The sequence below is a fragment of the Scatophagus argus genome, chromosome 3 (genome assembly GCF_020382885.2).
Source record: "Scatophagus argus isolate fScaArg1 chromosome 3, fScaArg1.pri, whole genome shotgun sequence".
NCBI lineage: Eukaryota > Metazoa > Chordata > Actinopteri > Scatophagidae > Scatophagus > Scatophagus argus.
In genome coordinates, this window is record NC_058495.1 from 10001863 (window position 1) to 10018367 (window position 16505).

General features: G+C 40.1%; 1 protein-coding gene across 2 annotated transcripts in view; it reads right to left on the reverse strand.

The window, feature by feature from the left end:
• vgll4b (vestigial-like family member 4b) overlaps positions 1–16054 on the reverse strand; it is a 41656-nt gene extending 25602 nt beyond the window's left edge. Inside the window, exons 1-2 of one of the 2 annotated variants that reach the window (XM_046383312.1) lie at positions 15983–16054; positions 12907–12980 (exon numbers count right to left, since the gene is read on the reverse strand). In XM_046383312.1, coding sequence (XP_046239268.1) covers positions 12907–12970 — 64 coding nt within the window. In that variant the 5' untranslated portion in view covers positions 12971–12980; positions 15983–16054. Of the gene's footprint in view, positions 1–12906; positions 12981–14715; positions 14930–15982 lie in introns of those variants that run through there. The other variant, XM_046383311.1, reaches the window with a different exon arrangement.
• Between the last annotated feature and the right edge of the window lie 451 nt (positions 16055–16505).

Consider the following 16505-nt stretch of genomic DNA (forward strand, 5'->3'; position numbering starts at 1 on the left):
ACTATGAAGGAAGTGCCACTCAGTCAGCAGACTTCTTTTACCAGACATAAATGGCCAATGCAGCAATTACAAGTTACAGACAGAATGATCAGGTATATGGAGCAAAAGACAAACCAGAATCAATAATAACATAAATCCATAAGACCAAGAGATAATTACAACATTAGTTAAAACCGATAAGCCAGTCAAATTATTCAGAGGGGACACAAGGATGATGTCGGATGATCCATTACATACAAACCGCATTAGTTAACAGCATACAGAGTGTTGTTTCCGCTTTGGCTCAGACTCTCGCATGCGGGAAGTTAGACACCTTGGACAACTCAACTCTGTGTTTAAAAAGTTAATGATTATAAAAACACTCATAAATAATTCCATCATACATAAAAGGTGTCTTAGTACTGCTGGTTATTAGATCATCATTTGTTCCCCTGTGACCACTGCGTTTGCAATTCAATTGTCTTTCTATTATCACAAACATTTGACTTAAGATTTACTTAAAAAGGGGAACAGAGTCTCAAACAGGGTGTCTTTGTACCGGCTTGGCGTAATGTAGGACTGAGTAAGTATACTAAGGAGATTAATGGTTACACAACAAGTTGACAAAATTCCACCTCTTTCTTCGATAGGGGCACGTTGTTACACATACTTGCTGTTGTAACAACCTTTTTCTCCTCACTGTTTCCCCAGCGTGACTTGAGTGTTAAGAGCTCGCTGTGAAGCTGACGACCCACACCAATGTCAGCTATACTGTGTCAACACTTGTTTATAAAACGAAAAAAAACAGAAGCTTTCAGGTAAAACAAATTTCTGTGGCAAAACATCACCGTACAAACACTTAACTTCATTTTTACAGATAATTTTCATATTATATATATATATATATATATATATATATATATATATATATATACATATTTATATCTTGTTTTTTTCTTCTTGTAAATATTTTATTCTTCATTTTTTTATTATTATTATTTGTTATTTTGTATTTTGTATGGTGCACAGGAGAGAGAAAAATCCGGAGTCAAATTCCTTGTATGGTCACATGTACTTGGCAAATAAAGCTGATTCTGATTCTGATTCTAAAATAAGTTCTGCTTAGAGTTGGTGGTGAATGAAATGAAAACTGTAGGATCTACCAGTGCACCCACCAGTTACCCAATCTTTTGAGTGACATGAGTACAAAACTATCCTGAATCATAGAGAATTCTTGCTTTATTCTCATTAACCCCTTCACTTCCTGCTTGTCTATTTATTTACCTAATCTACCAGGACAAGGCACTACCGCACCTACTTAATCTCCTGTGGTGTTGTGTGTCTCTCTCTCTCTCTCTCTCTCTCTCTCTCTCAACAGGTTTGGACTTCTCCCGGGAGTGGGTGTGTCTGGATAACAACACACTGCACAGGCCAGGTGGTGATTCATCCTAATTCTTTATTCACTTACAGAATAAAAGACTGTAAGGTGATGGTAGAGTGTAAGGAAAAATGGACTTTCACACTTATGTTTTTCTCACTTGTGCTCCTTCCTTCCTTGAATTCAGCCTCACCATTTATTTACTTCTGAAATTATCATTAAGCCATGTTGGAGATGTACATTGTCTTTTGTAAGTTAGGTTGGAAGATCAACTTAGCAGAGATCACAGGTCAAAGCCTTGATTACTTTATTGTGCCCTCTGTTGTACCAATATATCACTACTTTGTTTACATGGTGACATAATGAACTGAAGACACTCTGAAATGTGTCAGCTTTTGGTATCCGGGTGGTTACTTAGCTGTGACTTTTCCACAGACCTTGAGGCTACAAAATGTTAGGCCATACATTATGTTTGCAAACACATGAGCAACACAGATCTGTATTATAAGTTATAATAATATGTATTGGGGGTCTATTTTGAATTATCTGCAAGTCAACTTTATGCAAATCCTGTACAGGTAAATCCAAACTTCCAGAGTGGTTCCTTTAATGTCACGTGCTTCTGAAAAGCCACCAGGGAACAAACAGAAGTTCTGCGAGGATATTTACGTCATCTTACTGAGCGTACAGAAGCTAAATTACACTGCATTACACTGCAACAAGACACCATTACAGAAGGTTCCTGAGAGTGTTCTTGGGGAAATATCAGGTTGCTACATGAAAACAATGACAACAACAGGTGATTGTGTGGAAGTGAAGCTATTTCCCACCTTTGTGTTTATGTGTATGCGGCAGATGGCAAAAGACATGTCAGACATTAGCATTTTCTTTATTGTTAAACACCGTCCTGCATTCACTTGCTGTGGGCATTTTCTTTCTGGTACTACACAATTAGCTACCAGATGCAGACACAAGATATTCCCCTCTAAATGCACAACACAAAAAGTCCAGTTTTTCCTGTTGCATCCCAGTAAACAACAGTGAAACTGTCATCTATCTTTTGAAAGCCACACCACGTAACTGTAGTAAGATAGTCGATTTTTGAGTCTCTCTGACACATCGTCATATGCCGACACTCTGGGCTGACATCGAACCTGAGCCACCAACCCAAGTGTCAGTATTTGACAACCTGGACGCACAACATTTAACTATATTTCTATGGAAAGTTAATGTTGCTTTAAGGGGAATAATGAGAATTTAATCTTTGGTATAAACTGATAATGAACTGGTAATTTTGCAGTTATTGCACAGCATACAGTGTAGATACAGACAGAGAGAGACACTGTGCCCTGATACAAAGTGTTTCTATACAATGTGAGAGTTTGGTCTGCAGCAGTAACCCCTCATTTAATTGTTCATGAAGTAGCTCAGTGCTGTCTGGCAATACACATCACAGGCTAATGAGCGGTGTTACTTGCAACCCCTGAGACAGTTTCCTATACCATTAACATCATTCTTCTGGTTTGTCTCGAAGTCCCAAGCCACAACCATCAGAGTCCACACGTTTTATCAAACTGGAACAGGGAATACGTAGACTTGGATGGTTGCTGTTTTCATAAGGTAAGAACACTAATAGGAGCTCAGACTACCTGTGTGCATTTAGAAAAAACCTATGAAGGTTTCTGTGTATTGTGACACAATCTGCAGCGGCAAAAACAAGATAAACCTGCTGAGTGTTCTCTCTACTCTTTTTCATAGCCTGTCTGGCCTGCTTCTCTTTTACCATCAGAACAAACTGTCTCCAACTGACCTGTTGTCTATCTGTCTCCTCTTAAGCGGTCCGTCCTTTTTGTTCTGTTGGTTTAACCAAGCTCTTCTCTTCTCTTCTTCTCTTATTAATTGTCCATCCTGAACCTATTCTTTCCTCCAAATCTTTTTTCTCTCTCGGTCTTTAATCATAAGTGCTCTCCCTCCTTCCACCTCCTTCACCCTGCCTTCCAAATTTAGTTTGCAGCACAAAGAAAACAAGCACGAGGTAGACAGCGACTGTACTCTCAGACTCTGCCGAAGCACGGTTAGATATCTATTGTATGTTATTAATTATGCAAGTGTCTGGATAACATTTACAATTATTCTAACAATTATCATATGTTATCATATGATAACAGAACATTCACTCTTTCTAACTAAAATTTGGAAAACATGTATATCCAAATATCTTATCCAACTTTCATATACAAATAGCGAGGCTGTTCAGTTATTTTTTTATTGCTAAGAAAATTACGCATCTCCAAAATATAACACCAAACCTGACTTATTTCTGGTCATGGAAAATGGCTGGTGCTCCTATTGACCAATGGGACATATGACAACAATCTTGTCATGGCAACAGTTAGCTGGTAACATACTAAGCCCAGGAGCTTATCATTTACTGGCAAGATTGTTCCTATGTGGGACAGCAGGACCTGTGCCATTACCTCTCATGTTCTGCATCTGTGCCTGAATTACAGCCTCAGCATACTCAGATGCTGTCAACATAACCTTATCGCTGGAAGCCCAGGCTACAAATACTATACATACTATCCTGAGAGAGTACATTCACAGACTATCAAGTACAGCTACCCTTACTATGCTCTTCAAAACAACTGATATTTTTAGATCACATCACCTAGAAAATGGCAATAAATACCTAATGATTGTGGTTTCTCTAATGTGCCTCCATCAGCCCAAAAGAAGTTTACATGCAATAAAGGCTCTAAATCTGTTATTGTTTTATGTTGTTTGTGAACTTGCAGTCAGATCAGTCGGCTGCCAATCATTACTGGCCAATGTTCAGTAAATTGCGATTGGGAGAGCACAGTCAATGCTTTATAGTAACCAGTCAAGTACTTTTACAATTGACACCTTACTTACAACGTACTTCTTCCATCACTCTTGCCAGAACATCATGGGATTGCTAGTGGATGGCCAACAACAAGAAAAACTGTTTTTAACACAAAAAAGTAGAACAATAATCACAGAAAACATTTGGATTTACAGTTTCATTATGGGTGTATTTAACAAAATGTCCAAAAAGAGAGTGTAGTTCATCACTGGATTACAAAGCTTGTGAAAGTAATACAATCACACGGGAGTGTTCGTTGGAACACCACAGCGATTATCTTCCGGGCAAAACAATGAAACATGCAGCATTCCAGACACATTCATCATTAGTAACATTATGCATTATGCTACACTGTCAACCCCAGCATTAACTTCTACAGTGTCCCTCATGTGAGTTTTTTCACATCAGTCCTGCAATGCTTGGTGGTGAGACAGACTCATGCCTGCAGCTCTGTGAGACAGTGCACAATTTATTTGTAGATGATGTTACATTACATAGCACATTTATTCTACACTCGACTATTTAGACAACTGCAAGAGGCATTTCGCTCGCCCAAACACAGAGTTAACTTGCCCCGGGCAAACTTTAATGTCAAGCGCTCACGGTGTCAGGTGTTATGGGAAGTAGATCTCCCTCGTGTGTGAGGGGAGAGTACCTGCCTGTTTCAGCACGGGAAAAACAGCGTAGCAAAATCTTTGTTGTGGAAGAGTGCGACCCCAGTGAAAAATCCCCACTAGTAAACATTTTGTTTGTTTGTTTTTAAACAGTTGGGTTAATGCACACTCACGTTTGCAGCTGGGGACAACCACATTAATAGGTACACCAGCTATAACAGCTACACCAGTTGCTATAAACAAAACAAGAGAATCACTGGGACCACATGGCTCACAGACGAGCAACAATCGGTATCAGCAGCAATAAACATGATCAACAGACTTCACCAATCACAAAGAAAATACAGTATGTCTCAGCAGCAACACTTTTTAAGCTAAAGGTTAACTTTTTCTTTGTGAGATGCTTTGTAATCCTGTTTCATTTCATTCTGAGTAACTATGGTGAGTGCTATCAAAAAGAGAGGAATGTCAAGTATGTGTGGTCAGCACGGCTCTGAGAAAACGTTCCCTCGCTAAGACAGCAGAGCTGGTATGAGACCAGCGAGTGTGGCATTTACTGAGGGCAAATGTAAGACATAAGTTGTGAGAGTCAAAGAGCCCCAAATTCAAACAGTCAGGATCCAAAAGATGAAAGTAAGAACCTTCAGCCTGAAATTGTCAGCGTGGTGGCTAACTCTTCATACAACCTTGTTCTGAAAGACCAGATATACATCCCCGTTTCTAGCAGTGAAAACATCTGATGGTAAAAACATGTGGTTATCAACACCATAAAAGACTTCACAGTGATGAGGAAATCATATAAAGGGAATTTACCGCATCAAATTTACGGAACACATGCTGCTCTAAACAAAGATGAAAAACAAAACAGTAAAGGACTTAAATCACATCTTTTCTAACTTAACACAACTATTTTAGACACAACACAAAAGTCTTTCCCCAAATGAAAAAAACATGTCATCTTGTTTAGAAGGAACAATTCAAATGATGACTTGCGCGTAAATGTACCGAGAATTTGTTTTGGTCAAAGTGCAGAAATGCTGCATGTAGAGAAAAACAAGATTTGATTGTCTTTAACCTTGTGACTTGCAACTGTGACCCTTTGACACATGACATTTGAGCTTGTGACCTAATGGCCCCATGGCCCTCTTTTCTTAATAGCTGAGCCACGACACTTAACAAAGCAGTGACAGTGACGTAAGTGACTCTCTGCGGGTTTGTTTGTGTGTGTGTGTGTGTGTGTGTGTGTGTGTGTGTGTGTGTGTGTGTGTGTGTGTGTTTGCGTGCGTGCAGCAGTCAACAGACTCATAAGTTAAATTGCAGACGGAAATGAATCTCGAGGCATGGAGAGGGGGCAACAAGAGATAGACTGATGATAAGGAGGAAAGCTCATTTGTCTTGAACGAGCACTAAACATATTCATTTATACATATTTCCAATGGGAAACATGCTGTCTTCATTTAGTGACTATTTTTACAGAGAAGGAAGTACAGAGCTGCCGAGAACAGAGGGATGATGGAGGGCTTCATCACATGGTGTAACAGCAATCACCTGAAGCTCAACATCATGAAAACCAGTGAGCTTGAGGTGGACTTGTGCTGTATATGTCTCTGTTGCTGTGTACTTTCATCTAGAAAAAGAAAGAGTGAAATTCCTTCGTATGCTCACATGCTTGGCCAATAAAGCTCATTCTGACAGAACACAAGGATGCCACAGAATTCCAAAATGTGGATGTTTCACACACATCATGGCACAAAAGATGTGTACAATCAGCACAGCTCTGAAGGTGTCCGCCCAAGATTAGTGTCACCAATTCACTATCTGACCAAACGTGAAATATGGTCACAATCTGCCCTTCTGTTCTGAATTATGGTGTTGAATAACGGACAGAAAACAATATGATGTCACACTGAAGCTGACCTTTGACCTTCTGAATATAAAATGTCATCATTATCATATCATATTAGAAATTTGTGTGAAATTTTGTCCAAATAGTGTATGGATTTTTGGGTTTTTGGAGTCACAGTGATGTCTGACATTTGCCCACCAAAATCAGTCTGTTCTTGAGTCCAAGTGGATGTTTGCACCAAATTAGAAGACATTTCCTTAAGGAGTTCCTGTCTTGTGGACAGATTTGCTCCTATGCATGCATCAGGAGTGGCTGTTTTTCTGTATGACTGTATGACAGATACAAGTGATGCTTCTTCCCCTGTTTCATTATTACATTGACTTTTGTCAGCTCTACCCACAATGTTGAACCTTCATTAATAACACTGCAGTCCCTTTTAGTTGAGCTTAAACCCACAATGCACCAACTCCTCTTTTGAGACCAGTGCTCAGACACGGACAATGGCAGGATTCCCACAGTGACACCTCACATACAGTAGAGGTGTTCTGTGATGACAGAGAGATAGAACAGATGTAAGAGAGGGGCAGGAGTGTAACAGTAAAGTCAGTGTTCAACTGGGACAGGCGTTACTTTGCACATTGTCTAGATGTCACTTTGACTTAGTCATCCATGAGATCTTTATAACCACCCATAAAAACTTTGCTGATAACTGAGATTTATCTACTGCAGACCCCTTGAGCCACAAACACACTGATAGCAGGCAATAACTCAGACACTGTGAACAGTTAATGACATCATAGTAGCCCATTTATCAATAAAGAGGCCACAGACACTGATTGGGGAGCTGTCAAGGGAACGGGCAATAAAACACTGCTGGTGTTGGAGACAATAGCGCATACATCTTTCATGCATACTTCAGCTTTTATTGCAGGGGCAGGCACACAATTTTAAGCAGACACACAAAAACTACAGCATGCATACACAACCGCACCAGATGTCGGTGTGCTCCACACTGACACCACCTGATTTGATTATGGCTGTTATGTTTGCTGCAGACTTCTAACTCATAAAGCTTAGCTGGTCATTCACTTAGAAGACAGATCATTCCTTGTGCAATCATTTAATCCCAAGGCAGGCAGTAGTGGTGTTCAGTGGTGGCAGCAGCACATTGTCTAATACTCTGAACAAAAACCACCCAAGACTGAGCCTATGTGTAGGCTGCAGACGCAGAAAGATATGCTGCTGACATGCCAAATCATTACATTTTGTGCTCAATTTATCAATCGAGGCACAAAAAAGTCTCCTTGAGCATCAGTGCGAAGAGTCAACACTGACGAGACCTTCGCTTCTCCCATGCTGGGCCGAGACAGGTGATGTTATATCTAAACGGATCACTTGGCTTTCACTTCACTATTTGTGTAATATTTACAGTTCTAACTTTTCATGTAAGCTTTTCATGTATAAGCTTATCCACTCTGTCCTTGAGAGTTAGCTGAGCTGAGATCAATACAACTCTCAAATTGGTATCCATGGAACTAAAGCTACAGGACACCGAGCTTAGCTTAGCTTAACATAAAGACTTAAAGCAAGGTGAAGCTCTATTTGTCTAACACCAAAAACAAATCCACCTTTCAACATTTCTAAATCTCACAAACTAATTGTTTATTGGCACAAAAAACAATGTGTAAAAATGTCGAGTTGCAGAGTCCGACTATTTCTTGGCTGGAAGCAGTGACTTCCTTGAGTCTTGTTGTTATCATGAGGTTTCCAATCAACACCTTGAGACTTGAGGAACTATCAAACTGTTTATAAACAGACGATAAACTACACACACATTTAGGTCGTGCCATGAGCAATTTCTGACCTTGGAAAAGAGTGCTGCTCACACTTCTTTTAGCAGCCCTGTAAAAACAGATGACTGGCTACCTAAGCTGCACCAAAGCTCTTTCTTCTCCTCCTCCTCCTCTTTCTGTTGTGAACCAGAATATCCGAGGACCACATCAAGGGTTAAGTTTTAACTTCAAAACACCTTAACAGGTCGTGCAGGGAAGATGTCTTACAGAGATAGAGTTTTGCTGCTCACCATATGGATGCTCACTTTACTATATCTAGTTGTTTAACACCTGCGTCATGTTGCACGGGCTGCACTGAGAAATATCTGTCACAATCCTCGACAGACTGGAGTTCTGCACACACCCAAAGCCTATCCCACCCACGGGCATGAATCTTCAGTCAAATTACCTCCCACTTAGAATGCTGTTCCCTTCCAGTAAAGTTTAGACAACATGTCACAATCTAAGCTCTCTGATTTCACTTTCAGTGCTGATCTGCCAAGCACAGACAAGTTCTGACAAGTCTTTACTGCTCTCTTATCGAGGAAACTATCACAACGGCCTGAAGTTTAAAAGTTTAAAACGAGCAAAGTTAACCACCTTGCTATAGTGCATACAGTGTTTCCCCTCTCCTTGCCTCAGGGAGGCAGCCTGAATTTGCAAATGCAATCAGTGTAAATCCCTGGACGGCTGAAATTCAGTCTTTGGGTGACTTGGTAAAGGGTGTCTTGTTAGTCTGAGGGTGTTATGGTAAATTTCACTGTGATGTTCACCAAATTGAAACAGTGGTGATCACAAATCGAGACTGCCGTACATCTGAGATTGAAAATTTAGATTTGAGATGGACAAAATAACAGAAACATCTGGAAGCAGCAATCCAATACTGCCTTATATCCATTTGAGCTCAGAAAGTTCTACCTGGCATTGAATTCGCTCTGTTTTTGCAGTATTTTTGTATCAGAATGTATTATGTCGATATTACATTATATAAGGCGTTCCTACTATTTTATCCACATGGACTACTTCCTTTCACCAAGAGGTAGGAACAGACTGGTGGTATTTGAACAAACCATGGAAACTATAACAATGAAGGGGGGGGGGGCACACTTCTGCAAGTGTGTGTGTCTGTGTGTGTGTGAATGTGTGGGTTTGCTCTAAACAAACAAGCAGGATATCAGTGTACAGTATGTATATCTGTGTGTGTGCAGAAGTAGGGCAGAGGGCACTGTTCAGAACTCAGCCAACCACCTTCTCTTGGCACCTGTCCTTCTTTTGTTGTGGTTCCTGTCAGAAACAAAAGGCCCATATTCCATCACTACGGTAGGGCCCTAAACCACCGGTCCTCTTTGGAATGACTGCCTTTGATCTAACATCCAAGACCAAACAAGCATAGTCAGGGCATGCTGACTGGTTTTAGTGCGAATACAGAGACACTGTCAAAGAAATTACTCTAAAAATGTAAGAAAACTGCTATAATTTAGAAGACACAGAACTACAAACAAAAATATTTTGATCTCTCCTTGAGGTTGGGCTTGACTGTTTAGGTTTGATTTCAAATACAGGTTTGCTTGCAAGAAGGGTGGAGCACACTGCAAGATCTTCCAAGGAGCCACCAAAATTGCTATGGAAGAGTGATGACAAGTATTAAGTATTCACCCACATTTACCATTAAATATAAGGCGCAGATTACTTCACTGCTTTTTTAGTAAGTGTGTACAGTAATTACTGTATATTCAAGGTCAGGACTATTTGACTTAAGACCTGTGATTAGTGTTCTTCACAGACAGCTTGTCCTCCAACCGGAAGGTGGGAGTGCGAGCTCACGGACAGCAAGGATCAACAAACTTATTTATATACATTCATATCAATCAGGTGCAGATTTACTATAAGGACCGTTACCTGCCCTTTATTGCTTTAACTCTGATTGGTGTTGAGCACTAGTCTTTTAAGGAGATTAATTGGAAAAAGGGGAGAGTTTTCCACCCTGATCTACCTGCACATGGTTTCAACAGCTTCCCAGAAGAAGACAGCCTGAGAAGCAAAATGCAGGGCATAACACTTGCACCCTGCTGCTCCCTGTTGCAATGTCATTCTTGTGACCATGTGAAGATGAGCACATGAACATTTCGATCAACTCCTCTGAGCATTCGGGATTATGATGGTCGTATTATGGCACTGTTATGGGAGGTTTTGGTGAGTATACTAAACTCAACGGTAAAAGTAAGGAGGCAGAAACTATGTTCGTGTGCATGGAAAGCATGGAAAACAAACAGGCAAGTCTTCAGGAGTCGTTACATTATCAAAGAATAAACTAAGCTGCAAGGCAGGATAAAGACTGTGATATTTCAAAGTGTGACAACTGTGCTGCCTTCTGCTCTGTGAAAAAAGCTGTTGCTGCTATCCACCCATCACAAATATAAAGTGTGATGTGTGCAAACTCCAAGTACAGACATTTCAAGCAGAAAACCAAGTCCAGGTCGAAATAAAAAATCTAGAGTTTTAATCATGGATGAGCTCTCATATTCAGGCAGCGTTAATTAATCCAGGCCAAAACCAACAATCTATTCTGGGATATTAATGTAGTATATTTTCCAATTTAGAGCCAAGCAGTTCAACATCGCACCAATACATTATTCATAAACTTCCATTATTATTCATAATTCCATTTCCCTCCAGGCAGAATGTGTGTAATAACCCAAGAAATTCATTTCCAACAGAGATGGGTTATCTGCAGCACCGTGGTTTTAAAAAACTGAACAATGCTTTTCATTTTAAGCTGTGAATGTTGTGAACTGAAGCACCAGTCTTCAACAAGCCACACTTGGCCCTTCTGAGCTACACTGACTGCTGCTGTGAAGGCAGGCCTGAGCCTCTCCCTGTTCTACGGCAAGTGCTCTGGTCTCGAGTGCAGCACAGGCATCACAAAGACTTGTCATAAATGCAAACAAATGAGCAGAGGTTATTGACTCAACTGCCTGTTGGTCTGGTTGGCTGACTGATTCACGGTTAGTTTGGCAAACTAGCTGGTTGGTTAACTAACTTAGTAGGCTGGCTGGGTTGCTCGCTCTCCCATTTCTGGTGCACCATTGTGGAAGAAGGTCGAGTGCATTGTCTTTGGACAAAGAGGCCATGCACAACCCACAACAAAAAGTGACATCAGCGCAGAGGAAAAAACAAAAACACTGCAGGGGAGCAAAGGAGCAGAGGAGGGGAGGAGAGCTCCCATGTCATTTCCCCAGAAGTGCAAGGAAGCTGATATTCAGCTCACTTAAGCCAAAGCATTATGGGAACAAAACGGTGACATGGGAGACGTTATACAGCCAAAGCTCTTTCTAAATATTCCCAGACTCTCTATAGAGCAATGAATCCGAGTGATTATCTAACTTTTTTTTTTTTTGTATGTCTACTGTATATTCTAAAATGATCAACCATTATTCATCTTTGAAAAAGAGTTACAGACTTAAAAACTTAAAGAACTTTTCCCATTGTGAAATAAGAAAAAACAAGAGCTATTTGGCACCTCTGTCAACTTAAAATATCCATGTCTTTTAATGGAATTCAGTACACCATTTTTAGTTCAAATTCCTTCAAACATAAACAAAACAAACAGAAAAAGAAAATCACAAATCCATCAGCTTTTTTAAGTTGGCCTCTTCTGCATCAATAGTTCAAGTGCTGCACAGCCAGAGTGGGATTATTAAATGCATGACACACAATCAGTTAAGCTGTCGAGGAGAATACTAAAAACACCACAAACTAAACGTCCACCTCCAAACAGCGCACATCAGTTATCAGTGGTATTCACTCAATGTTAAGTGTCTTTGTGGCTTTCACACAGCTCAGGGGCCTGCTAGCTGTGAGGAGGCCAGCTGACAAGGATTGGTCATTTCCGCTTAATCTCGGGTGGATTTTTTTAATTTTTGTCAGCAATAGCAGAAGTCCTCAGACATGACAAAGGAAAAGATGGAAGAAGACAGGAGGCAGGGGAAGATGGACAGAGTTCAATCAGACAGTAACACAAAAAGTTAGAGACGGACCCTGAAACAGAGCTAGAGACAGATAAGACAGACACCTGCCCCACCCTGATTCCAGTGAAAGCAGGTTAACACAAGCAAACACGCTGGTTAAAAAGCAGCGCTGATGGCAGTTGGGTATGGTTGGTCTTATTTGCCTGCAAATGCAAGCTTGTCCAGCACAAAGACGCCTATTGTCCTCCAAGGCTTATGACTGGACATGTTGTTGCACTTCACTGACATGTAACAAGGCTAAATCATACAAACTACAGTACACTTTTTGACCAGACAGAAAGATTTGCACGTAAACTCCACTTCTACTGACACACAAGAGGACCCGAGTTCTCCGATCAGACTTACTCTCTTCTTCATTCGCATGAACAAATGATGCTGCTCTTGACAGAACATCCAGTGGTGTCTCCATGCTTGGATGCCTGTGGGACAGAAGAGAAGGCACTGAGAACTGTGGACTTTCACGTGTATACAGAATTTTATAGAAAAACGATTATCAGCCTCGGATGGTTATCCATCTGATATTCAGCGTTTTTCCGATTATCGATGTCATGTTTTAGTTTTTGCCTGTTTGCAGAAGGTCTCACACCATCTCTCATCCATACCACCAGATTCTACACAGTACCTGAAGTTAAGTAAATGTAGTGAAGGAAGTACAATATTTGCCTTCAAAATATAGTGGAGTGAAAGTATAAAGCAGCACAAAATTGAAATACCAAAGTAAAGTACAAGTACCTCAAAATCGTGCTTCAAGCACTGGACTTGAGTAAAATGGACTTAGTCAGATTCAATCACTGGTTAGTCTAAATTTCGACACTAAGATTTTAATTTTCGCAGCAAATGTGTACCTATTTCAAATATTGTTTTTGTTTAATGGTTATTAATAACTTCTACTGGTACGTTAATATTTCAAAGCTGTCTTTAAGAAATTTCCCTAAGCACAATGCATTCTAGCAAATATCAGATATGTCTAAACAGTTCTGCAACTAACAGTGTTTTAAATATTGATTAATTTGCACATTATTTCAATTATTGATTAATCAAAAAATGCCCATTATAGTTCCCTACACCCAGACGAGAAGCTTGAGGCAGTATATTTTTGGCATTTTTGATTTTAAAAATGACCATCGACTCAATCAGCTATAATCACTGCTGTTCAGTTACACAATATATAATAAGAAATAATGTTGGTAGATACAGTAACTACACTCTGCTGATAACACTTCTGTACTTTTACTTAAGTTTTAATGCTGGACTTCCACTTGTCAAATTGAAGTATTGGTACTCGGTTTGAATATTTAACTGTTATTATCACGTAGTTTATATTAAGATTTGTGACCTTGCAGTGATATGTGGACTCTGTCCTTCCAAAATTTGTTTTAGCATGTTCTGAGGGGTTTTGTCTACAATGTTGAGCCTTCCATCTAGCTGCACTATGAAAGGTATTTGTGGATACAAAAAAAAAAACCCGCTCCAGTGCGCTTCTCTTCCCTCTTTCTGCATTCCTAAAATACCTTTCCTCGTTACTCCATGAAAACAGGGTTTTTGAGCAAGATTGTCATGCTGCTTCAGACTAAACTGCATCAACATTTGGCGTTTCTTGTCCACAAGACTCGTCACATCACCGTCTACGCGGTGCGCGTAAAGAAACGCGACGTATTTACGCCTGACACGGGCCAACGTGAAACCAATTAGATATTCGTAGCAAGTGCGTTCACTTTTAATACCACCAACCTTTTATTTATATCAGCCTGACTCAATGTTTCCTTATGTGGCCCTTACGAGGTGTCCAGGAGGGCAAAATAAAAGCTTTAAACTGAATTTGGCACCGTAAGAAATGTGGGCTATCGCTACTTGATGTTGGGATTGGGTTTCCCCAGGTGTCCGGAGCAGAAGAGCATATGGCTCAAGGGGGGTTTTTCTCGACACGAGAAAGTTTGGGAACCCGCCAGTGCCGCCTCATATCGTGAATGAGATTTCACCTTCGTGTAAGCAGGCAGATGTTATCTCAGCCCCGTCTTAAATTTGTCCTCAGCGCAGTCTCGACTATTTCACACAAAGCTGACTACATTAGCAGCACAGGACTCAAGAAAGAGCGCACTCTCATCCTACAAACCCGAAAACAATGTCAGTCAAACACAACTTCACAGCACATACCTCCTTCAAGCGCCACTTTGGTATCTTCCAGTATGATAATATCCACTCAGAGAAATAAATAAAAACAAACCACGAGCGCAGATAAATATCCCACGGAGATTCAAACCAGACGCCGCGGTTAAACGCTCTTTGTACGAGGGAAGACAATAGTAGCAGAGCTGTCGGGACAAACTTGGTTGTAGGCTAAACGAGGAAGAGGAGGAGGGAGGGAGGGAGGGAGGGAGGGAGAGGGAGGGCAGGAATGCCTGGAATGATGGAATTCAGTTCCTAGCAGGTGGTGAAAGTGGAGCGCGCTGATTGGAGGAGGACTGAAGCGATGATATCAGCATATATTATGATAATAAGAGCATTGCATCACATCCTCTGCAGGTTAGGCTGCTGTCACTGTGTTTACCAGCCTACTCAGGCAGTCTGGTGTGCGGGAACCTTTAATGGAGGATTAAGTAGAGCTCACCTCCCTTAACGGCTACATTATAAGTGTCTCTGAGCAACATTTATACTACTGTCTAAATATTTACGTTTAAACCACACACACGTTAAGCCCAACACGAAAAATAGGCTATCCTGTTTTCGTCAATGCTTTTTGTTTTTTTTTTGTTGTGTCTTTTAACTAAAGTTTTGAAGTCTGGCTAACCATTACACGACTCTGTACATTACTTTTTTTCACTGCATTAGCATTTCGTTGAGGTAGCATAATGTGAACATTAATATTTTTTATGGCTGTTTTAATACTGTTACATGCAAGACTGGTATACATTCCATATATCAGGTATACATTTTGGCACTTATGGATATGATCAAAGTGAAAATTTTCTCTTTTTTATTTTGCTGGAGACTCCCACTTTGAGAGCCACAGTTTTAGAACATGTCTGAAGTGGATCTTGAACAATTCTAATTTTGAATTCAGGACTTATAACAGAGTGTTACAAGTATTACTACTTGTACTGAAGTAAAACATCTGAATACTTAGAAAAAGTGTTTATAATGCAGGAAGAATGACCACTGTTGATGCTCAACTGCATATTAGTGACCACTGTGTAAGCTGATTTTTTTGTTGTGGTTAATTTAAGCAAAGCTAATTATCGCTTTTTTATGTGCTGTTAGGTTGTTTCATCAATAAATTATATTGTCTAAGATGATCATCTGTTTACACAGTCCTCATATGTAGTGTAATTAATACAGCTGTCAAATAATTGCAGTAAGCAATGGAATAATATATTCTCTCGAATATAGCGCAGTAGAAGTGTAAAGCATAAAATAGAAGTACCTCAAAATTGTATTTCATCCCAGCATTTGAGTAAATGTATTTCCGTCGCTAACAGCAAAGGTTGGTTGTGGTGGGACTGTGTGTGTGAGATTGCTCAAATGCTGAACGGAACAGCCAGTGAAAGGCATGTGAGGTCAGCAAACCGTCCCAAGGTACACAGACAAATAAAGAATGCAGCACAGGCTGGTAGATCACAAGTGAAAAAGAAGAGCAAACAACAGATCATGCAAGGTAATGCGAGACTACCTTAACATGAGTCATGTGCCAACTGTTGGCTCATGATGTAGCAGTGATTTAAAAAAGCAAGGGGCAGTACCAGGAGGTATCCATACTGACTGCAATATGATGAAATGAAGGAAAAACAGACTTTTGTCATAGTACTGACCTCACTGATGTACACCATTTGATGATTTTATTTTCCTTGAAAGATGCTGGTTTTGTTTTTTAATGGACATATTTTTTGTTCAAAATGTAAATCTAACTCCTTAAAAAAAAAAAAAAATTCTGTATTATACATGTTTGT